Raw genomic sequence first — 25,190 nt, forward strand, 5'->3', positions numbered from 1 at the left:
ATGTTTCTACGAAGATTTTTTAGCAGTGAAACCACAAACCGTCCTTGCCAGCGAGCCAAGCACGCTTGGAGGCGTGGCTAAAGACGACTATGTTCACGTGGTTGGTGGAGACGTCCAGGGGGAGGGAGTTAGGATCCTCCAATGAGGAAGAGCCTGGGAGGCAGTGGTCCAATATAGGCGCTGGAGGCAAGGAGCATCTTTATTATAGAAGTCGTTTACAGGAGGCAGAAAATCCGCAGGTGTCCCGGAGTTACCTCTGATTGTCACGTTCTGTATATTTTCTTTTTACTGAGTCTGACTACATCTACAAAAACCCGATAAAGAAAAAAAAAATTTTTTTTCCAAGTTATCTGCACGTGGCAGGCACGTTTTCTTCCTCTCAGAGGCGTTTCTTTTGAGAAAAACCATCAAAACGGAGTGGAACGAGGAAGACGGACAGCGACCCTCCCTCACTTCTGCAATCATGATGTCGATGAACAGCAAGCAGCCTTTCAGTATGCACCCCATCCTGCACGAACCCAAATACACTCCTCTGCACTCCAGCTCCGAGGCCATCCGCAGAGCCTGCCTTCCCACACCGTCGGTGAGTCCAGAATTCACTCGTGACTTCCCGCAGCTCTTACAAAACTTCCAGTCCCCTCTGACAATGTAGAAAACGTCTTTAGTTTATTCTTGATTTCTATTCATGTAATGCAATATAAAATTATTTAATTTAATAAAACAACATAATAATAACAGCCCCACATTCTGGCAGCTAAAGTCTTTCTACTTTGAGACCAGGATATGCGTCTTGTTTGGACGGTGGAGTGAGGATAAAGTTCAATATTATAGCATCGAATGACAGCGCTCGATGAAATGTGAAACGAAACCCGTGTAAAGAGACTGGAGACAGTGATATAACAGGTCAAACCGGGGAGTACTAGCAGCACAAAAACAAAATAAAACAAAACAAAAAAACCAAGCCAACCGTGGTGCCCGCAGACGCAAAAAATGCGCCTCTGCCGAAGCCAGATCTGGTGTTTTGAGAAAGTGTGAGGGATTCTGTTTCAAACGAACGACGATAAAAGATGAAGGAGGGAGAGGACGAATGAAAAGCCTGCGTGGAATCTCCGAGCGCGTGTTATCTCATATTGTCCCATTCATATTCAAACTCACAGCCGTTTCATTTCATTGTCCGCAGAAATTATTCAGGAGATCGTAAATATTAATTTTAAATGAATATCCTTCCACGCTGACACACTTTCGAGGCACCGGGCACATCCAGCTGTGTCCACGTCGAGGTCGACTGCGTTTGTTTTGAGAGCTAATGAAACAAAGTCCAGTTCACCTTGCGCGCATAAAATTTTCGTCTTTTGTAATGTTGTGACATTTGCTTATATACTGTAAATAATGCACAGATACATTTAACTGATTAATATTGCAGTTTAAATGTTAACCTGGAAAAGCAGAAAAGTATTTGTGAAACAGTCCAAATTCTGAAAAATATCAGTGGGTTACCATAGAAAAGTTTCCACAGATTTGTCATTTTATTTAATAGTTTGCACTTTCTTGAATTGTTATTTTAACGTTTAAATAAATGTGATGTAATTAGCTGGAGTCGAGGTGGATGCTTTGACGAAGCTGTCAGGTTTTGTTGCTGAGAATCTTTCCTCTAACCGGCCTCCCTCTACTCCCCTCGCAGCTCCAGGGCAACATCTTCGCCGGCTTTGATGAGACGCTGCTGCAGAGAGCCGAGGCTCTGGCCGCCGTGGACATCGTGGCACAGAAAAGTCACCCGTTCAAGCCAGACGCCACCTACCACACCATGACCACAATGACCAGCATGACCTGCACCCCGACCTCCTCCTCCGCACACCTGCACCACCCTTCGGTGCTCACCTCCCACCATCACCCGGCGCATCACCAGCCGGCGCAGGGCCTGGAGGGCGACCTGCTGGACCACCTCACGCCCGGTATTTCTCTCGGAGGAATGCCCGGCTCAGACGTCTGTTCCACGGCCTCGCACACGGCTCACGCCCACATGTCGGCCATCAACCACATGCAGCACCACCACCACCACCACCCGCAATCCATGAACATGCACCCCCACGGACTGGGATCCCACGCTTCCCTGGGGACCGCCGGCGCAGACGCGGAGCCTGATCCCCGGGAGTTGGAGTCTTTTGCGGAAAGGTTCAAACAAAGGCGGATCAAACTTGGGGTGACTCAGGCGGACGTGGGGGCTGCCCTGGCCAACCTTAAGATCCCCGGGGTCGGGTGTCTTAGCCAGAGCACCATCTGCAGGTTCGAGTCCCTGACGCTGTCGCACAACAACATGGTTGCCCTGAAGCCGATCCTGGAGGCCTGGCTGGAGGAGGCCGAGCGGGCACAGAGGGAGAAGATGACCAAGCCGGAGCTCTTTAACGGGGGGGACAAAAAAAGGAAACGCACTTCTATCGCTGCACCCGAGAAGCGCTCTCTGGAGGCTTATTTCGCCGTGCAGCCGAGGCCCTCATCCGAGAAGATCGCCGCAATCGCCGAGAAACTGGACCTGAAAAAGAACGTGGTCCGGGTTTGGTTTTGCAATCAGAGGCAAAAGCAGAAACGAATGAAGTTTTCTGCGACGCACTAAGGCCAGCGAAGCCGCGGGTCTCTGCCCCGTTTCCAAAAAGACAAACCAGAGACAAGCTGCTGCTGCTGCACCACACTGTCAGAAAAATACAAGGTACACCGTCGTGCCTTTATTACCTGGGCAGATCCTGTCTGACAGCCACCCGGGCCCCATAGGTGCGCGCTCAATAAGAAAACAGTCATCTCACAGATCATATAGGTGCTCATCAAAGTGTTACAGCAGACTACGGTCATTGGAAAAAAAAAATCTCATCAAATGGTTTTTGCTTTACATAATTAATAAATGGTATGGCATTGAAAATGCTACTTGTTTATTTTACAGAAGAAAAATCACGTTTTCTGACTAAAGAATGGACGAAATGCGCGTATGTGTGTGTGTGCATGCGTGATTTTTCTTCGTTACAGTGGAGCAGAATCCACAGCCGTGTGTCTGCAGATATGGAAACGACTTCACACAAAGTATTCAGCGCAAAGAAAGCGCTCGACGGGGTCTTTCAGTATTTTAGATACACATTTAGGTTTGGATGTGAGACAGCTGGTGACTTGTTCTGTCAGTATAAACCCGGACGTGTTCTAATAAATTCAGCCTCATCCATCCAGAAAAAAAAACGAAGTGGATACAACGGTGTACCTGTTTTATTCTGACAGTGGAGACGGAGCATGGGGACTGGGAGAGAAAATAAAATTAACAAAAAAGACTGAGACCCTGTCCAAAAACTCGAGACTCTTAAATCTTTATGCTTCTCCACAAGAGGAGCCCATTGCTCCCTTGAGATGTGGGAGAAAGTGATCAGCATCGTAGGGGGAAAGAGGAGGGAACAATGCTCCGTCCCGTTCATTCACAAGGCAATTATTGTACAAAAAATTAAGAATAATAATGACGGGAATCGAGGAATAATTATTATTATCCTCATTAGCCGGAATAGCTTTTTATATTTATCAGTGTACATATTTGTGAATATATTGCACCTCTGTGTGTGTCGGGGGAAAAAAGCTCATTTAAATGTATTGATTTTTTTCGCTGTCTTTTCTCCCAGGTGTTTGTTTCTTTACGAAATTCAAGAGGTTTTGGAGACGAGATCCGACCAAACGCGTTAAAAGCGTCCTTTGGTCTGTGGCTAATTTGTGAGGCGCAGTAACTCCTGTAATCCGTTGCATGGTTTACTCGTAAAATAAAAGGGGGGAGGAGAAGGAGGACATGGGTGTTTTCTTTGTGGCTCCAGAAGTATGGAAACAATCCGCCCCCCCCAAAGTGAATGCATTGCAATAAGAAGAAACACACACACACACACGAACACGCGCACGAGTACACACATTCACACGGTATAGCTGTGTGTCTACCTCATTACGCAAGTGTTGGCACGTTTATGGTGATTTAAAAACACACACACACACACATATAAACAACAACAAAAAAAAACTCTAGTAGGATAAAAAAAATTGGTTTGATTTTAATGTGATTTTCTTTTATTATTTTCTTTGTTCCTCTGCCACTGGGTTGATGGTGAATTAGGCCTAGAAGACTCACTGATGTGTAAACCTGTTGTATGTTCAAGTTCACTGCAATGATGCTCTGACAATCAAATTAATATTGTTATTATTCAGAAGTGGTTGATCCCCCCTCTTTGTGTCCTCATGAATTATTATTATTATTATTATTCGTGCACTGACACCTTTGTGGAGAGCACTTTGTACAGTAGACATTCTGATGAAGGGAACTGTCGGCCTTATTTATACATATTTTGTCAACGCTTCTGAGAAAACGTCATTTAATTATTTATTTATTTTTTGCTTGTTTGTTTTATTTTTTTCTCTTTGCATTTCCGTATTTATTTGAATTTTATTTATTTTGGAGAAGAAGAAGAAAAAAACATATTTCATATGTGAAAGTGTGTTTTAAATGTGTCTGTGTAAGCGACAGAAGCTGAAATAAACCGTGCACGTTTTACTTGAACTTCTGAAAGCCTTTCTTTTGGGGATTTGAAAAAGACGGTGAGCAGGATTTTGTCTCTCAACCCAATCAGAAAAACTACTGATTCCATTTTTAGCGAGCATCACACCCCCTGAGAATAGATTTTGGTGATTTTTTAATTGTGCGTTTGAAGCAAAATATCTGATTATCTTCGTCACACCACGCCAGGGTTTGTGTTCGTTGATAGAGGTGTTTAAAAAAGATAGATTTAATGGATCTGTGTAATGCGAGCTCGGGACAGCAGTCTGTCTGTGTTTCTGTTTCTTGGATACAGTCCGTGTGTTTGCGCCGAGAGGCGAGCAGCTGCTGCTCTGAAACAGGAGAAGCCTGGAGGTGAGGGAGGTCCGTCTAAAAGCTGCTTCCCAGCGATGATGAATAGGATTTGATACTTGAGTGACTCTAATATTGATCAACTTTGCTGGGTATGAAGACTGCACGGCTCTATCGCATAAAGGACCGCGCAGACAGGCCCCTCATCTGATGCTTTTAGTCCTATCAGACGTTTCTCTCCGAGTAAAAAAATGCAAAGAAAACTAAGAGAATTGAAAAGTCTGCTTCTTAAAGTCAGAAAACTTTAAAAACAGAAAAAAAATCAACGAGAACTAAAAAAAGAAAACAGAACTAAATGAAATATCTCTTAACTGTCACAACTTGTGAGAAGCTGATTATTGTCCCTGATGGTATGAAATAAACTTAAAACATGAGGTAAACGATTTCATGCCCGATAATTAAAAAGAAAAGATTCTACAAATATTAGTCAGCTGATTTTTAGCTTTGCTTTCGTGAATTCAATTTCCCAAGATGCAGATTTAGATGTAAAGTGAAATTATTGGCAACAATACATTTTAGCAGGCAAAATGTTGCATGCATTTATTCATAACATATGGATCTTTATCTTCGTCGAACTGAACAAAAATTAACGAGTTTAAAACGACTGACCCCACATTTGCACAGTTTTAGAAAATAAAGTCCTCACCATAAATATATAATTACTAATGAGACACTTTTCTTTTATAAGAACAAAAATGGCAGGTGTTTGAAAGTATATATATTAGGGGGGGAAAGAAATCCACTGTGCGTTAATGATACAGCGTGACAGCAGAAATGTGAATGTTCGAATTAAAATGCCAAATTTAGTGCAGGTACTCATATCATCAGCATTTATAGTAAGAACTATATTTACTCTTCTGGATAAAGATTGAAAAGAAAAATATTATTTCCATTTTAAAGGAGTGTTATTAGAAGAAAACATTTAAAATAGACAGTCGAATTGTGATTAAAAATATATTTTATTATAAACCGTATTTGGAAAAATATGAGAAAAAACGGCATGTTTTTTTAAATTAACTGTAAAATTATTAAGAATAATAACAGTCTAATATGTTTCATTTATAATTATAGGCAGTGCTTCCCAGAATACTCATGGACGTCATTCACAATATAAATTAAGTGAAATCACAGATACAAAAGCACTGAAATAGTTCTGAAATAAACCAGAATGCAGTAAATATTGTTCACAGAATACCTAATACAGCAAAACCAGTAATTTACCTGGAAAAAAGCCTATAAATCTGCTACATGTGCACAGCCCCAATCTTCATTGTGTTCTCATAAAGCACAGCATGACTAGAACCACAAAAACTCTGTAAGCATAAGATTGTATGCGCGACTGCATATTAATCTGAAAACATAAAAAAAATTCAGTGAGTTAAAATCTAAATTTGCATGAAATCCTCTCTCTGTGTGTCTGTGTTTATATTATTTCCCCCTGTCCTCTGATCAGCAGGTGGTTTGGGTCTGCAAATGCGTTATTAATGAATAATAAATATCAGCTGTTATGATACTATTGATTTTGGAGCGTGTTTGTTAAGAAGCTGCTTTTCTCTGTTGTACAACAGCATCTCGGGCCCGATCCCCTCGGAGCAACCCAATCCAGGACTTTAAAGCTGCAGGATCTTAACCCAGGGCTTGGGGACCCCTGGGGGCCCCTCAGTGGAGAAATCCAGTGGGTCACCAGAAAAATGAAAAACAGATAGTTTATGACTGGATATAAAAATATCACACTTTTGATCTAATCCGAAGTGTGATAATGCAAGAATTTCATCACCCTGGGTTCTAATGAAAAGTTTTATGTCTTTGGGGTCCTGAACTTATTTCAGAAACATGGATTATAAATGTGCAAAGAAACAGTGATACCTTGAAGTTGCAGTATTTTAGATTGATTTTCCTTCTTTTATAAGGAACAGACGTGCACATTACACAGCATGCCTACTTACTGCTGCATCAAGTCACATCTTCTGTCACAGAAATCTACCCTGCTGGAGGAAAACAGGAATACTGCATAAAGTCCTAAAAGCTAAAAACAATTTTTTTTTTCATATTTGCAGGTTTGCTCTGTTTGCATTTTCAAACTGTTTAACTTTACTTACTGTATATTGGCTGCAACAGAAAACATAAATTTTAGTATGTTTACTGCTACCATTTGAATGTTGTCAAAGCATCTGAAGTGTTTCACCAGAATATTGACGTATCATCCCTGTATTTTAAGTTCAGAAGGAGAAAAATCAACTTCTGTATTGTGCATTTGTCAATATTTATAGATATTCTTTGCCTACCAGACAGTGGCTGGCATGTTGGTCTATAACAAAGAATGTAGTACATGGTCTCATCAAAGTTTAATCGTCAAGCGGCTCTCCAGTTGAGGCCTATAAATTATATATAATTGACCGTGTAATCAATGTGAACAGTGTATCAAGTTTTCCTGAGACAAAGCGACGAAATTATACACGCAGAACAAAAATTACAAGCTTTAATATTATTAGAATAACCTTATATAGTCCATTAGAGACAGGGAACCAGGGATGTGTTGTTTAAGGTGACTTAATTTCTTTTAATTTTTTCCCTATTTAATGTTTATTTCTTTGAATCACTAAAATATTCATATATTATAGCATGTCTAGCCTTTTGTTTTGACCAGCCTTCACAACATTACACCATATGTTTGCGTGATAAAGAGTACTTCGGGGAGATGTTACTGCAGAATGTATGAAGGTTCATTTAACATCTACGGTATTGTAAAATTTACTGGATGGAAAAAAGCTCTGTGGTGTTTTGAAAGAGAAATTTAAAGGATGCTGAGATTTGGAGAAATCTGTGGTGCTTTTTTAGGAGCTTAGTCTAAGCATGCAAGCTGGAGAGCACCTGTGCAGTCTAAAATAGTTGTTTTAATAATTCAAAACTACAGCAAAATGACTGTGTTTTCCTCTATTGGCTGCTGTTTTCCATGTGATCTGTCCTCCTCCAGACTCCACCCTGGATGCTGTTGTTGTTTTGGATGAGCGGATAAAAGCGCTTTTCCCAGGACAGCCGTAGTTAATTGTTTGATTTAAATAATTAAGAAATGCGAGGCCTCATTTTCCTGCGCTGTTTCCCTGTGTCAGATCCAAACAAGAGCAAATCAGACTGCAGCTTTCTTTCTGCACGAACCAGCAGAGGGCTGATGCAGGTGCACACACACACACACACACACACACACACACACACACACACACACACACACACACACACACATTGGCTCTCTTCTTCTCTCACCCTAAAAACTTTAGGCAGCCAGTTCGCTTATCTATGAAGGTTACGGATGGGAATTGTCACAATGTACAGTTTCTCTGGTGTCTGGTTAACGGTCACATCAATAAGCAAACACACTTTTATTGTTGGACTCAAATATACACAAAGTGCCCCACTACTAAGCCAACACCTCAGTAGGAAATATGCAGTCATCAATAGCCAGTATTTTTATTTTGAACATTTATCATGTTTATTATATTATCTCTAAACAGGTAACTGCATATGAATATGAGGACTAGGCAGGCGGCAGACTTTCTGGTACTACATGTTTTATGTGTTTAGGTTTTTAGTTGACATGGAGTACAGTTTAAATTCACCAAAGTGAGTAAGCAATCCATTTGGAGAGAAAAGATTACCCAGAATGCAATTTAGAAATCAGTTGTTGCCTAACAACAATTTATATATCTTCATTCAGAAACAACGGCAAAGTCTAAAAGTGGACACTTGGTAATACCTGCTACATGCACACATGCAAAATCTGCACCAGAAGCAAAGTTCACAGGCTGTTTAGCAGAAACATGTACACAATTAAAGGACCTCTATTGGCTTCTCTTCACTGCTTCTCTTTTAAACTCAGAATCAAATTTCCACTCTCTGCCACAGCATATCTTTTGGCCTGTCTCCTTCCCCTCACCTCCAACTGGTCCCAGTAAGGTCTTTACCTTACAATGTAAAGAGCTTTGAGGTGACTGTTCGTGCGATTTGGCGCTATATAAATAAAATTGAATTGAACTTTATTAAAACCACTCGGTTAGAAAAATATGCTGGGAAAAAGAAACAAAGGGATGACATTTTTTAGGACAGGAGAGGGTGCGTTTCGTATTTGGTCCTCATGTGAGACCCTTGTATATCTACCAATCTTTTCATCCAGTTGTTGTGTTGTCTTTTGTTTTCCCACTTCGTACAGAAGGTGCACTAACAAGTTGAGCTGATTTATTCCAAGCAGTCATTTCTGTCTGGATTATGGCTTTAGCAGTTAGAATTACCTCTCCCACTGAGACTCTGACAACACCCATTTGCAAGTGCAACAGCACATGCTGAATAAATAAACACAATTTAATACATCCGCAGTGATTATAACAGGTCTGGACCACGCTCCAGTGCAGTATGCTGTGGTGCAGTATAGTGACTAACAGTCCACCCAGTACATCTGAGCAGAAGTTCTGCTCCAGTGAAATGTTTGCTCAAGCAACATATGTAGTGACAAATTGTATTTTTAATGTATTTTGATAGTTCTCTATTCTGAATAATTCATTGATTGGTCAACTTTGTCATGTTTTCCTACATAACTTAAGAGAACTGAAGCCTAAAGACTATAGTTAAGTTGCACTGCTGGAGACGTGAAAATCCAGAAGATAAAGAAACCCATCATTGTTTTGGGTTTTGAGGTTCTCAAAATCGTGCATAGATTAAAAAAGATGCACTGATTAAAGTCTAACACAAATGAACCAAGAAAATCATGCTGGAAATTGCTATTTACACCTGATAACACCTCTCATTCACTTTGAATAGGCTGCATGTTCCGACATGTTTATGTAGTTTGCAAAAAATGGTGCCAACTCCAATAAGTTGTAATCAAATGAGAAATACATAAACACAAAAAAGATTTCTTAAAATGCAGTTAACTGTTTTCACTCTGACATGCTCAAATGGCAGCAAGCTGCAATATTATTATTATTTTCTATCTCTTGCAAACACAAAACCCTAAATTATCAGATGTGATATCAGTAGTTCACAGATGAAAATAGTGAAACTACTTAAAAAATAGTCTTATAAGGTTCAACACTGAAGGTGGCGCTCGTGTGGTCCCAGCTGTTGGTATATGAAAGGCAGGGCATCCTGTGAAAATATCAGCAGTCAGTCAACACAGATAGGCAGACAATCATTTATGCTTACATTCACACCTACAGCCAATTTAGAATCACCAGTTAGCCTAACATGCATGTGTTTGGGCACCGTGCCCTGAGAGACACAGGATTTAGATAGCAGATTAAAACATCACCCCAGTCACTGTAATGTACTGTAAATATTTACAAAGTAAAACTGAATATAAATTCATATATTTTATAATAAACTTGAAAAATGCAAGAAAGCTGCTTTTGGTAAGATGCTTTCTAAAAATTTGATTTAAATGTTTGTTTTGCCCAGTCTCTCAGGCAGGAGATTTTTTGAACAAAACGTGTCTGAGTATTTCAAAAGTTGTCACCAAAAAATCCCTTTTGTGGCAACAGTGTGATTTATGCCTATGAAAAAAGTAACAAAATCTAAACATGGAAGGAGTGAGCTGACTGAAGTCTATGACTTGCGAACCACAGGTAATCCAGCAATTTGTATCATCAAGCATCCACCCTGACCTCTCCCATACAGCCTATTATTGAGGTCATTCTTCCTGGATTAGAATAAACACATGTGCAACATCACTTAATCCAAGCAGAAACTGTTTCCAGTGGCAAAGTGGTTCATTCATTACTAGTGATTTGAGTTTTACTCTGACTGAAACGTTTACTCTCAGACGTTCATGAAGAGTTTCTCATGTCTGAATTTGTCTCTTGTTATTCGCAGATGGCCCAGCGGTGTCTATACCAAGCAGCAGATATTAATTTGGACAAATCTACTGAATCTGCTTCTTCTAGTCTCTCTTGTGAGCTCTCTGACACAGTTTTATGCAACAAAATTTCCAGGTGATTTGCAAATAAAACTACATTTGCTTTAAATACGGGTCTCAATGCAACAGCACTTGAAAATATGCAACCCAGTCTCATTCAGCACCAGGGGAAGTAATAAACATCAAGACCACTGGAAAGTGGTCCATTCTGTTTACGGTCCCCCGCCAGCACACGATAGACCGAGCACACAAGCCGCCCAGGAGGGATGGCAATCTATATGAATAAGCTGTAGATGCAGTTAATTCCACTCTCTTCCAGATTACTCCATCCACTCCTCTCTGGCTTGTGTTTTCCATGAAGCGAGGAAGTGCATTTTCATAAATAGACCTTGGCCGAGCGCTGCGGCGATAAAATTTTAATGAAGCTCAGAGTCTTGAGTGCAGCGCCGGGGCCTTGGAGAATCAGCGCTCTGTTACATTACTATGGCTTTCTCTCTCGCTCTCTTTCTCTTTCTTCATCACACACACACACACACACACAAACACTATAATGCAAACATAGCTGCTGACACACACACACACACACACGCAGTCCTGTTGCAGTGGTGCATGGGGCAGCCAGCTGCATATTGACGGCACCAGACTGAGGGGGGGGGGGGGGGGGGGTTGTGATGTGTGCGTGTGTGTGCGTGTGTGTGTGTGTGCGCGTGTATGTGTTAGGGATTAAGAAGAACTAAATGTGTGTGTCTGTGTGTGGGTGCGGTGGGGGTTGTTGTTGGGGAGGCAGTGGAGCTCTAATTTGTTTGGGTTTTTTGGTCATAGTATTATTTATTGTATCTTGAGGGGGGTTGAACCCTGTTAGCGTTTCATTATGGAGATTAAAACTAAGTTCATGCTGACAGCCAGCTAAACACACACACACACGCACACACGCACACACACACACACACACCAGGCTTCTGCCCACGGATACACTGGAAGTGACTTTCATTTTGGGGGGAGGTACCACCGTCTCTCTCTCAAACACACACACACACATAAAGTCATGTTGTCGACTAATAGTTTGCCTCACTTCATGTCACTTTATGTTGGATAAAGCTGGATAATAGGCTGCAAATAAAACATAAATGAAAAAAGCACCAATCTTGCACTATCCCTCTCATCCTCCTTCTCTAGGAACCCCACAGGAAGGTCAAAGGTCAGACTGGTATAACACCTGTGTAGGGCAGCTTCTTGCTAGACAACAATAAAACAGAAAGAACAAACAACAAATAGAATTCCTAAAACACTTTCCTGGGAAATTAAAGTTTCCCAGAAGGGTTTGAATGGGTGAATGTGATGGGGAGGTGGTTGCATGTGGGAGAAGAATAAGGATCCGTGACGACAATATGTAAATGAGGCGCTAATTAAAACATGGCGGCCATAATTAGGAACATTGTATAACTAATCAGGCCTAATGAGCATCGGGGGCGGGCAAGGCCGTGATCAAACGACCGAGTTATGAGGCTTAATGGGCGGAGAGGAGGCTGACAGTCCCCCGTTCACCCAGCACAAACGCCACCGTGATTACTTTTTATTGTTGAGATAATAATGAGAAGCAGGAGGGGGCGGGGGGCTCACCGGGTTCTGGTGGTAACTGTGCAGAAGCTGTGGATTCAAAGCATTATCATTAGTAGAGGTGTTGGGATTATTAGGACTATCGATTATGTATGATCGGATGTGTATACAAAACTGTTTCAGAATCTGCTGAATAAATTCCAGACGCGATGAAAAATGCAATGGCATGAATTATGAAAACCATAACAATATCATAGCAGCGATATCAATATTTACACAACAGGAATCCCAGATCTTAGGAAACCGTTTTCAGCCCTCCGAAAAGGAAGAAAAACAAGAGTGGGGCAGGTATATTTTAAAGGCCCAATAATAATAGTAATAATAACAGTAACAATAATAATAATAATAAAGAGCATTATTTCCTGTCTTATTTTTTGTTAATTATGCATATATGGCTTTATTTAGTATGTCAGGAAAACACCGCGAAGTCAGGAGAGAGCGCGCACCAATGATTTCGTCCGAATATGAAACTTTAACTCCTATGAGCGCGCTCCGTGTCTCGTTTGTGTCAAGCTTCACTTTAAATACGCGATTTAAATTCTTATCAATAATGTAGCGCGCGCCCTCCATTTAAATATTCATTTCTCTCGCTTAGTCTCAGTTTATTCGGACAGTATCGTCTCTGCGTAAAGCTAACAGGAGTCACACTCACCGTGCAAATTAAAAATAAATAAATAAACAAGTAAAGAAAAATAAAAGAAGTCGCTCCTCTGCAGCCCTTTCATCTCTCACTCCCAACCTATAACCGCATCTTTTTTTAATGCCTGCGAGACGGCGGTGCATGGAGGGCCTCCGCGACGTGAGCGCGCAAATACACGTGCACGTCGCACTACTATCAAAAACACACAAACTGGCTATAAGGTGCATTATAAAGCGCGAGGACACCTGAGCAGATATAAGATAAGAATACACCTTCATCCATTACTGAGCAGCGCGTGGGCCGTGGGTGGTTTTTTTTCCTACAGTCACTAACATGCAGTGCTGTAATCCACATATATTGCCTAAATATTAACGTAATCATTATTACATATCACGTGGCTGATTCAGGCTGAGTAGGCCTACAGAAAACGAGGTTTTAAAAATATCTACCACTAAAGTTATCGCTATTCATGCTCGCGGTTTCTTTGTGAAATAATATATTTTCCCATGTCATCGCCCTTTTACAGCCAGACTGCCAGACATTTCCTGCCTCGCTCTCTCTATCTCACCCAGCCGAATTATTTATAGAGCAGCTCTCACCAGTTTCTGGCCGGTGCTCATCATCGCCACATCAATACACAAAATAAGAATCAGCGGTGAAAGTTAATCACAGAGCCCGCGGGCCTGCCGGCTGCGGAACCAGCCGACTACATCTGCCCATCAAACCGGAAATATTTTCATGCACCGTGTCAGAACCGGTGGCACGCGGCCCTGAGGAGTGCAGCTTCAAATCTGGCAGTTTGGTCTTTGAAGGTCGTAGATCATGCGCACAAAACGCGTATTTCTTTTATTTTAATCACATCAATTTGGTGCCAAAATGAAATAAAAGTGTCTAAAAGTTTATTTTCTTGTTCTTGTTCTTGTTCTGTCTGATTTCCAAAGCCATCCAGCAGAACCCCTCCAACATGCCATTCTGAAAACCGACTGGAAGAAACAAGATATAAATACAAACTTCCACTTAATTCAGAGAATATGTTCAAAGAGACGCACTGGTATGGGCTTCTCTAATCATGTCTCATCAATAATGCATTTTAAAACTGACAGGATGCCCGAAACGCAGAGCTGCTACAACATGAAGCCCCGCTTCTCGCACGGACACCGGCTAAACTTCAGCGTTTAGTTTCAGTACAATTTTAATGAAATTAAATTTATTGACGGCGGTGGAGAAGAGAATTCGGGTTTAGGCTGGATGAAAAACCCAAATGCTGCAAAACGGAATCAAACCCAAATTGTTGCAGCATATTAAATCAAAACCTGAAGTTTGCAGATGTATCTAAGGCAATATAATATAATACATGATCTGGAAATAATTTAAAAACACAGTGGGTAATAACAAAGAGCCTATATGATATTAAAAGCAATGTAAATAAATACACGATGTTAATCATCTCTTATTAAAAAGTGTAAACGTTAAAGAATGCAACCAAGGCCTCGGTGCGTTACACATAATTACAGACAGATAACGGCAACACTGTGCTGCTGCACTATGGATAGCATGCATAATTAAGATGCACAGTAAGCAAAGTATGTATACCAGTGATGAGCGTGTTGCTCAAACGGTTTAAAGAAAAATCTAAGTCATTTTAAATTCCGCATTTCCGGGAAATAAAATAATGTTTCTCAAGCCCAGAAAACACACATTTAAAGATGTTTTTGCTCTTCTTTGTGAGGCTGTTTTAATCCCTCATTCCTCACTCCAGAGTACCGCTGGACCTCTGCATTTTCAGCATAAACACTACATACCAATATAAGAAGGGGGGGAAATGCTAAACAGGCTGGATGAAAAACTCAGAATTGGGCTGCGAGGCCACTTTGATTAAAAAGCGAACTCATCTTCCCAGCAGTCCCTTTTAAATGCAACAAACTTGACAGAAACAAACAGAGAAACCAATAATTGGTGTGTGAGGAGGCTAGATTGGCTGCATGGATATGAGGGTGTGTATGGTTGGTTAGGGCTTGTGTTAGGGGATTTGCTCCTTGTGGACCGAGTTGCTTTATTTCTCTGCCCTATATATCTGTCCGCCTTCCCTCTCTCTCTCTCTTTTCCTCCCCGCTCTGGAGGCTGCTGCTGCTCCTGCTTCTGCGGCTGAAGGGATGTATGAAGCGCTACTTTCTTGTCTAGGTGATGAATAATGCAGGGCTCGGAGGCCAGCAAGTTTCCAGTTAAATACCAATTTGCTTAACCAGTGTTTCCAGCCTCTACCATCTCCACTCAGTAAAGCAGGGAGCAGGACTGGCCTTTGGAAGTTGAAGAATCTACCTCCAAGTCCAGAGGAGCATGGCTCTGCTGTCTTGCCAGTGGCCACGTTCGGGTCACTCCTTGTTAAATAAAGTGCAAATCTCAAAGTGGGAGCTACAATACATTTGATACTGAGTTTTGAAAGTATTAAAATATTTCACGATACAATGTAGTCCTTTAGATATCAGTGAAATATGACTGTTGAATGATGGAGGTAACAACTTACACCTTTATTATCTTTATGGACATTTTAGCTTTAATTTATCTCACACTATTCTGAGCATGCCTCAGACCATCTCCATCCTGAGCAGAGCTCTGATTATCCACGAATAGCGAAAATACCAACATAATGCAGATGTAGCACATTTGATATTTATATTTCCTACCTAATATGATTCATTTCCAAAACATGAACTTCCAGTGAAATGTTTCTTCTTGCTTAAAATTCCAAGTTAATCCAAATGCTGGAGTAGTATCAAGCTGTGCATAAGTATATCAACTGAAGCACCTTTCTCACAAAGTTTTTCACAGTAAATATCAGTACATACAACTCAAATATTAAATTATATCAAAGACTTATTAATAACATACAGTTTCTACAAGGTTATTAACTCTTGGATAACGTTTGTAATCGGCTCGACGTGTTTTCAGTTTTTTTTTAAAATATGTTTTGGCTTTATTTGTCTGTCTTAATTTTTATGTAAAGGTCCAGATCACCTTCAAGCTGTCACACTAGTGAAACAGAAATATTCTGAGGACACACTTGTCACATATAGAGATGGGGTTTCAGAGTGCAGTCCAGGTAAACTGTTTTTTAATAACTAATTTTATATATTTTTTACTTAATAATTTGTAAAATAACCAGTTTGCGTGGTTTGACTGGACGAATACAGACAAATATTTCTTACTCATGATTTTTGGAACAATTTAATAGAGCTAGGAAAATAATTAATCGAGATGAGACGGATTGTCTCTGTGTGAACTGTGTTGCTCTCTCTTACAGACAATCTGGTTACTCATTAAAGAAAGTTGTTTAATAGGGAGGCCTCTTCAGGTCATGTGACCTCAGCTATGTGGATCAAACAGATGCCATTACAGGGAGCACATGGACTGTGGGCGGGTCGACCCTCTGTGAACAAGCAGCAGGAGCCTGGACGTCAGGTTGAACGTCAAGTGGAGTCCCCGCTGAGTCCTGAGCAGCTCAACTTCCTTCTGGCTGAGAATTCAAGCTGGAGTGCAGCTCCATGCCATGCGTAATGACTGCCTCCCACCTCGTGTCATCCTGTCCCCCCCACCTACGCCCCACCTTCCCTCCTCTTTTGTAACCAGCTCACTGAGGAGGGATGCAGTGCAGAATCAGTCCTCCTCCCCACCAACCCTGGAAAAAGTAAACACTGCTTCGTCGATCCCTCGCCAATTGTTATTCATAGAGCAGATAAATATTTAATCCCATCTAAGGATACCTTTTGTTAACAGAATTACCGTACAAGCCTTGCAGCCCATAAATTCCCTCAATGAATTCAAATTCTGTTGTATGAATTCAGTCGTAGGGCTGGTAAGAACGTGTTCAACGACGACATTCGGAGGGAGAGGAGAAGCGAGAAGGAGAGGATGAGGGAGAAGATGAAGACAAAGATAGAGAACAAAATTGAAGGAGAAGCCGATGAGGAGCAACATGTCAACAGGAAGGCACGAGATGGAGAATAAGTCAAATTATAAGGAACTTAGTCTCACAAAAATATGTGAATCACTGTACGGTCAACTCATTTCGTGGTTGTGGTGTTGCACTACATGTTAGAAATCTGTGGCAGCACTGCAAACGACACACAATTTCCCTGATTTCCTGCTGAGTAGCAGAATAAAGATGCACAAGTTGCAATTCTGACCAACTGATTCATGCAAACTTGTCATCATTTCATAAAGGCCTTTTACAACTAGCCTGTTTATTAGAGTTGAGCAAGAAAATGAAGGAAGACAGTTTGTGGAAAAGGCTGCAGGAGGAGTTTGTTAAGTTTAAGAGGAGAGGAGTACAGAGAAGAGTAATGAGGTGAGGTCGAGGGGATCATACACTGATGGAAAAGTTGTTTCAGACTGAGTTGGAGATGGAAATACAAGCAGATTCACAGGAAGAGGAGGAGCATGGACGAGGATGGGTAAGAGATAAAATAAGGTGGGTACAAGTGTTGGGAAAAAAGGATGACATGGAACAGAAAAAGCAAAATGGATGAGAAGTTTTAAAAAAGTTGATTGTTAAGTCTAATTGTTGAATGTTGTCATTGTGCTTCTTAAATTTGTAAACTCTTAGTTAAATCTATAGGATCAAGACATTCCTTTGTCTCTGACCACCTCTCCAGCCACTCTGTGCTGGGGGAGGATTATTGTAGACACATCCCTTGTGAAGATTCTGTTTGATGTTTGATAAGCGTCCTGGCCTTTGTATGGCTTCACTGTGTTGTGCATGGTGAACCAATACAGGAATTGAACCATATATTGGGTGTGGGGGAGATTACCATTTTATGACTAACCATTGGGGGATTTTACGGTGGGAGGTGCTTGTGTTGTATTGTGTATTGTAACAGTTGTCAATAAATAGCTGCCAGCGAGCTGCTCTTTGAAGGACTTTGGGCTGGAGACAGGTTAGGAGTGTGAGCTCCAAGAGCTGGTTCTTGACCAATGACTTCCCTCGCTAGCGGGTTGAAGATGTTCTGTTATGTCTTGTTTTCTTCATGACGAATAAGTCTCTAAACTAGCGGGGCTTGTGGAAACACAGACCCAACATTGATGACAAAAGAGAGGTGACGAGAGCATCACAGGAGGTGAGGTGGAAGAAATAGCTTGAGAGGTGAAAAAAAGAGAGTAAAGGGGCAACAACCAAAAGGAAGATAAAAGAGATGCTGTAGACAAGATGACAAAAAGGGGAGCCAGTAGAGTAGAAATGAAATATCTAGATGAGTTGGAAAAAGCAGAAAACACAAAAGATAAGGAAGAAGAAAAGAATACGAGAAAAGAGAGAAAACTAAGAACAAGAGCAGGAAAAGCAGGAAGAGGAGGTGCTGGGGTGGATTTAGACAGAGGCACAGCAGGTCCAATTGATCTGGAGCATCAAAATCCACTCGCTTTTGCCCTCTTGTATTCCTTTTGAGCCATAAATTATGGATTGATGAGTTCTGATGCGAACATTAATACTAGGATGAGCTTAATGAGCACACTGACTGCAAATGATCTGAGGGATAATCACCCAATTCAATCACCACGATTCCAAACAAAAAGATGTGGAAACCCATTGATTCCAAATAAAATCAGAAGCTTTGATTCTCAAAGAGTTGATAAATTCCCCTTTTCTTTCTCTCAGAGTTTCATTTCGGTCGAGGCATTTGTTTGGTCAGCCACCGGGGATTAAGACCTGTTGAGGCCACTGTTCAAGAGAAGCCAAAGACTGTTGGCGCATGATTAAAGTTTAATCAGCCTCACTTCGTGTTAATAATATTCTACCCGCTCCCTCCCTCTTTAAAAAAAAAAAAATAATAAATGCATTTTTTCATAATTCCCCAAAGCAAGAATGAATGAACGGCGGAGAAGAGGGCACACATTTCTCATGAAGCAAAAAGGTTTCAATTGGGGCTCTTTGATAGCGCTTAATAATATCCCCATGCTTGATGGATAAAATCAAATAGAATGATGAGTCTTTGATTTATGTCCTCAACATAAAACGAGTGTGTGTGTATAAAGGAGCTGAACATATGCTTTTCACTCATTCTGTTGGTAAAAAATATTATCCATCATCTGATCCTGGAACTTTTGAATTAGTGTGATTGCAGGAGTTTAAGGCTTTACTGCTGTTGGGGGTTACTCGTCACCTGAACTCATTATGCTTTAACAGCATTTGCTGAAATACTTCTGCTTGTGATAAGATCTGCTAAAAAGTATCACACTGAAGCTCTGGAAGCAGTTCAGTAGTGCACAGAGAAGGAGTGAACAGCAAGCAACTGAATCAGATATTATTTTTGCTTTATTTGGGCAGAGTTGTGTAATATTCATTTTTTTGCACACCTAAATGTAACAAAATGTAACAAATAGAAACAAAAAATCCCATTACAGTGCATATGTTTGTGGATTCTATTCTATTTTTATTTTTTTTTTAACACCGCATTTATCGTTGTGTTCTCCATATCAATTCTGTATAGTAATACAATATAAAGAGGGTTCCCATTAAGTATGTATATTATAGCTGATTTAATATTAATAGCTTTAATTAGCTTGACACATCATAGCATATTCATGATAGTATCCTAATGGAACACAGTGGAGGCTTCCCACTGAAAAAAGTCCACTTCTAGGAATAATTTCAGCAGAAGTTTTTGCTTATCTCAGGAGCTGATGTTTCCTCACATTTTATCAGCTTTTATTAGAGATTAAGCAATCCTCTAAATAAATAAGCATTCCTGTTTATTTTGTGGTTTTGAAAATCACAAGACCCGTGCCTGTATTAACCAATGCAGACAGACATTTTTAGCAGTGTAGTGTGGGAGGCAAAAGTGCACTTGCAGCTTAAGAATCTGCCTTTAACCCTTTTCATCATGTGGAGATTTGCTGACCATACATTCTTGTATTAGCCCAGAAGTGTTCTGCTTTACATGCATATGCTACAAGCATTCCAGCAGCGAGCTTTCTCGGAATGTAACATAAGTCAGCTTGTTATTCTAATTTATGGCGATTAAAAAAACTGAAATGCAGTTCGTGTGCTTTTTATTTGCAGCAGTAAACAGTTTCTTTGTGGTAAATGAAATGAAAATTTCTGCCAAATCACTGGAAGAATCAAATGCTTCAGTTGTCTTAGCCCTTTAAAGCCTGATTGCCCCCCCAAAACTTTGTTTTTTAAATGGAGTGTTCATTTAACCCTCTGATGAAAATAAAAATGCACATGATTTTTAATTTGTATCATATTTGCTACAAGCATTCTTTTGCAATTTATTCTTTAAAAATATGTTATGCACATTAGGGGACACTGATGACGATACAATTAGAGTACCTGTTTTTAAAATATTTACTCCTAAAGACCTGCACATATGATTACTGATTTCATTTCAAAAACTGCAATGAGCCTTTTTAACATAAGACAGGACCAATTGTGCAAGAGAAATTTTTAAATGTTAATTTCTGGGAGGGGACATTTTTCCAGCACAATTTGGGTCCCCTTATGCTACAGTCACACTAGGGGAAGCAGTGGTCGGAGAACAAAATCTTTGTGACTGTCCAGAATTGAACTTTCAATCTTGCTACATTTGAAATGGTTGCTTGACCAGATTTGCAACCACTTATAGTTAGTTGATATTTTCAAAGCAACTTTGGCGTGCCAACGTGATGATAAAACAGCAATAAGAATCAGTCTCAAGCTTGAATGAGATCCAGTTGTCAGTTGCATGCAATCTGACTGTGATAACGCAGCAATAAGTTGTGATAAACGAGCAAAAATCACTAATCTGTTTGCAAATATACACAGAAATTGAAATTAGACAGAAACTGACATGAATTACTTCATGTAGAACCTCTTAGATTCAAAACAGAAATTCAGAAATTACTTTAGAAATAGTGACATTTAGTAGTTGCTATTAGTTGTTAGCTGCTAGTAGCTTGTCCAGTATTGCAAAGAGTTGTGCTGCAGATGAGTTGCAGTTCTTGGAGTGGACTGACCCAGCATCATATTTGCAATCTGTCTAATTTGTCTAAGAGTGACTGCAGTCAAGTCCAAGCTGAACTGGGATTGTTGTGTGGAACAATTTCAACTTGTTTGGACGTCCCACCATCACACCATCACCTTGTGATCTAAAGTACTTACCCAGACTTTGAGGGTGTTGCACATTCAACTTCTGGGTAGCAAGTTAGTTGACTCAGCTATTTGGATTCACTCTCAGTGCAGTTATCAGATAACCACTGATTTTTCCTAGTTGCAGGGAGTTTTCTACCCTATTTTTATTCTAGTGTAACTGAGCAAGGATCACTGCAAATCAATGGAAACTTGTTCTGAGTGATCATCGTCACCCATTTGGTGTCTCGATGGATGGAAACACCCCCATCTTAAGTCTGAAAATGATGATGTGAATCATATGCAGTACCAAGTGAGGAAGTTACTTATGCAAGAATCTTGACTATTTAAACTGCAAGTTGAAGGGATATTTACAATCAATACCACGGGACATTTCTGTTGTTCTGGCATTTTATGGTGCCCAATTTTTACACTTCACGTGTGTTTTTCCTTTAAATTTGCTGTGCAGCTGTAGGCTAGCATCTTGTGGCTCAGGAGAGATTATAAGGTGTAGACTCTTGAGGTAATTATGGGTGTGTGGGTAAGGAAGATGTTACTGGGGATGGTGGCTGAGTGGTGAGAGTGATGGAAGAGCCACTCTCACTGCTGGAAAGTCAGAGTGGGGCGAATGTCCTCTCTGATTAGCAGGCCCGTCTGTGAGTGCACTAATGCACCTCGCTATTAGCATGTTTCTCCTGGTTGCCACGGGCAGCGCCATGCTGCCTCCCCGTTTGACATGTCAGAATGTATATCAGTCACAGCACTCTGTGGCCCGTGGGCTTCAGTAAAAGATGGAGAGAGAGGGTGTGGGTAAGAGCAGTAAGTGCATCAGTGAGTATGTTCTTGTCCTCGGTTGAGTTTTATCCCTTTGGAATGAAGATGTTTTTAATGGGATGAGGCGGTTTCAGCAGGTCGTCACTTCTTCTCAGGGTTAGTTTAGGGTTAGGGCCTGGGTTTAAAGGGTAAAAAACTGTTTTATGAATATTCTGGACATTTATAATTTCTGTAAGTTTACACAATTAAGTCAATAGTGGGAATAATTTTCAGTAATCCCTTTCCCAGTCCATATTTACAAATAAAATACATGATTTTACCTGGCTCTCTAACATAATCAGAAAGAAGAAAAAAGTAACATGCGTACAACTACAAGAAGTGCTTTTTGAGTAGAAACACATTTTTAATATTTACACTTTGCAATTTTTTTTTAAAGACACAAAAGCTGAGGGGTTAGCGATCTGCGTTGAACTTAAAGACAGAGATGTATGTCATGAAGCCAGCTTCCTTTCTCCCTAGAACACGTGGTAACTCCTGAGGAGCACATGACCTGGTCATGAACAGGTTGCTGTCATGAACAAGTGCAATATCAAGATTCTGCTGGAGGAACACCTGTTTAGGCCGTATCTTACTAACACAAATCCCAGATGTGAAGTTGCAGATGTGCGAACTGTGCGTCCCATTGTTGGTGTCACTAGAATGACGAATAAAGGAATGCATGACTGTATAGCTTAATGTAGCTCGTAGCCTAAAGAGCTTTAAGGGTTTAGCAAGACTGTAAAACTGCTACATTCCTGTCCATTAACTTTTCAACATCTGGCAGGTTGGAGTTTTTAAAATGTATTTATTTTTTGAGCATCCAAAGGTGAAAGTCATTTCAAAGATGATATCTCCAACTGCCACCAAAACAACCCAGATGGACAAACAAAGTGCAGTAAATATGATTTTTGCTTTAACGCCTAACATCACACAGGTGACACTCTTGTGACTGAACAAGAGCCTAGTATATCAACCAGGTTTGAAAAAAATGGTGAAAGCAGTCGCGGCTGATATTACAACAGACTGATACCAGTGGATGGATGCAGAGAAAGATATGAATATGGAGTAAAAATCTGAAACTAAATGACATTTTCAAGAAAAGATAAAGAAAGAAAAAGACAGAAAAAGAGACCTCAATACCAGGAAAATTGGCTGCCCTGTAGAACTCGATCAATCATGTATAGATAGATGGAGGCAAAGAGTGAGAGAGCGATAGCAGAAAGTGATAGGTGAAAGAAAACTATGCCTGGAGGAGGGAGGGAGCCCTTCGCCTGTCCAAGGATCTGGCTGCCTAAAGAGGTTTGTTACCATATTAACTCACGTCTCCAGATGGAGAAAAAAAAAATGGAGCGGAGCATGGGAAGACTGTTGGGAAGAAAAGAGAAGGAGAAATGCCAGAGTGGAGAACAGGGTAGCGGAAGAGCATGAAAGGCCTCAGAATGAGCGGAGGGCAGGAGAAGCAGCGAGGCAAACATTCAGTGAGACGGGAAAACAGGAGAATAAAAAATCCCCTTAACTTTTCTCAACAACAGCTCAACAACCCTCAGCACTCCCACCCTCCATTCCCTCTCTCCTCTGTGTGCTCCCGCCTCCTATTATTTTTCTCCCGTGTTACTTTCTTCTGAAAATCGCCCTGAGGCTAGGCACTCTCCTGGGTGGCTCACCCCGAAGCAGAGCCCTTGTTCATCGCACGCTGGTAATAAATTGAGCTTGCTAAAAGAACCGAGGCTCTTAGAGGGATCAACCCGCAAACCTCCTCCTCCACCGCCGCCTTCTCCTTGTCTCACCCTGTCTGCATCCAAGGCATCAGCCGTTCTCTCACAGCCGCCGCTGCTCAACATGCCTCCACGTGCCGTCTCCCCTCCCTCCTCGACCTTCCTCTGCTTCCCAGGTCCACACCACCTCCTCATTCCTCCCCCCTGACCTGCCTCGCATCTTCTGTTCTCACAGCTCCCATTCAAAAATGCAGCTGTAGCCACCTGGTATGGCTCCTGATATGGAGAGGGAAGACATGAGAAAGAAGACAAAGAGAATGAGAGAATCATCTGTGCTACTCTGGCCCATAGACAGGAATGTGGCGAGGAGAGCTGTTGTGATAAGAAAAATATATACTGGAGATGGAAGGAGAGAGAATCACGAAAGAAGCTGAGCAGTGAAAAAAATAATTAATTAATTAAAAAATAAAGCAATGAAGAGCTCTGCTGTGGGTTCATGTATTTTGTAGAACTGCTAGATTCCATCGTATTCACCAGCCAATTTACACTTGCCATCTTCCATATGCAGTTTCATTCCTCTCGCCACTCAGCCTGGTCTCCTGACATTTTTACTATTTAATCTCTTACAATGAGCCCTGATCTACTGCAGTATGAGCAGTTTGCACTCAGCTAGAATAAAAATAATACTTTTACTCAGTGCATTCTACACGGAGAATATCAGCACTTTCAGACTAAAACTACACCAACAGGTTGACGTATGTGTTTGCACCTATTTCTTGTAAACTGGCTAAAGCTTAGTTTGGTGACAATGCCAATAATTTAGATAGCATTATTATCTTTATTATTATATTTTTTTGCAATAAACTAGATATCTGACAAACCATGTGGAAGGAAGTTGAGCTCTCTGTTATGTCATCAATTTAAAAATGAAAAATATATATATACACAAACTAGCCTATACACTAATCAGCCACTGCATTAGGTACACCTGTGCAATGGTTTCTTAACACATATCTCATCATTCAGTTTCATAGCAGCAGCTCAATGCACATATGCATGTAGACATGAACAGGACGACCTGCTGATCAAACCTGGCATCAGAATGGAGAAGGAGAGCGATTACAGCGACTGTGAATGTAGCATTGTTGTTGGTGCCAGATAAGCAGGTCTGAGTGTTTTAGAAATTGATGATTTACTGTGATTTTCCCACGCTACCATCTCTAGGTCTTAAAAAAGAAATGAGAAAATAGCAGTAGTAGAAAAATGCCTTGTTGGTGCCAGAGGTCAGTGGAGAATGGCCAGACTGCTTTAAGCCGATAGGAAGACAACAGTAACTCGAATAACCACTTGTTACAGCATCTCTGAATACACAACTAAACAGTGTGGGAGCTTTAAGCACATGGGCTACAGCAGAAGACCACATCAGGTGCCACTCCTAGTACATAATAACCAAAGAAAATGGAGGGTAACTTTTGCTTGGGCTCACCAAA

At 40.8% G+C, this 25,190-nt stretch overlaps 1 protein-coding gene across 1 annotated transcript; it reads left to right on the top strand.

The window, feature by feature from the left end:
• Positions 1–218: 218 nt before the first annotated feature.
• pou4f4 (POU class 4 homeobox 4) lies at positions 219–4,564 on the top strand. Its single transcript, XM_004551143.3, has 2 exons — positions 219–583; positions 1,682–4,564. The coding sequence occupies exons 1-2, from the start codon at positions 464–466 to the stop codon at positions 2,609–2,611; spliced, it is 1,050 nt and encodes a 349-aa protein (XP_004551200.1). The 5' UTR covers positions 219–463; the 3' UTR covers positions 2,612–4,564.
• The last annotated feature ends 20,626 nt before the right edge of the window (positions 4,565–25,190 follow it).

This window comes from Maylandia zebra, linkage group LG10, assembly GCF_041146795.1.
Source record: "Maylandia zebra isolate NMK-2024a linkage group LG10, Mzebra_GT3a, whole genome shotgun sequence".
Classification (NCBI taxonomy): domain Eukaryota; kingdom Metazoa; phylum Chordata; class Actinopteri; order Cichliformes; family Cichlidae; genus Maylandia; species Maylandia zebra.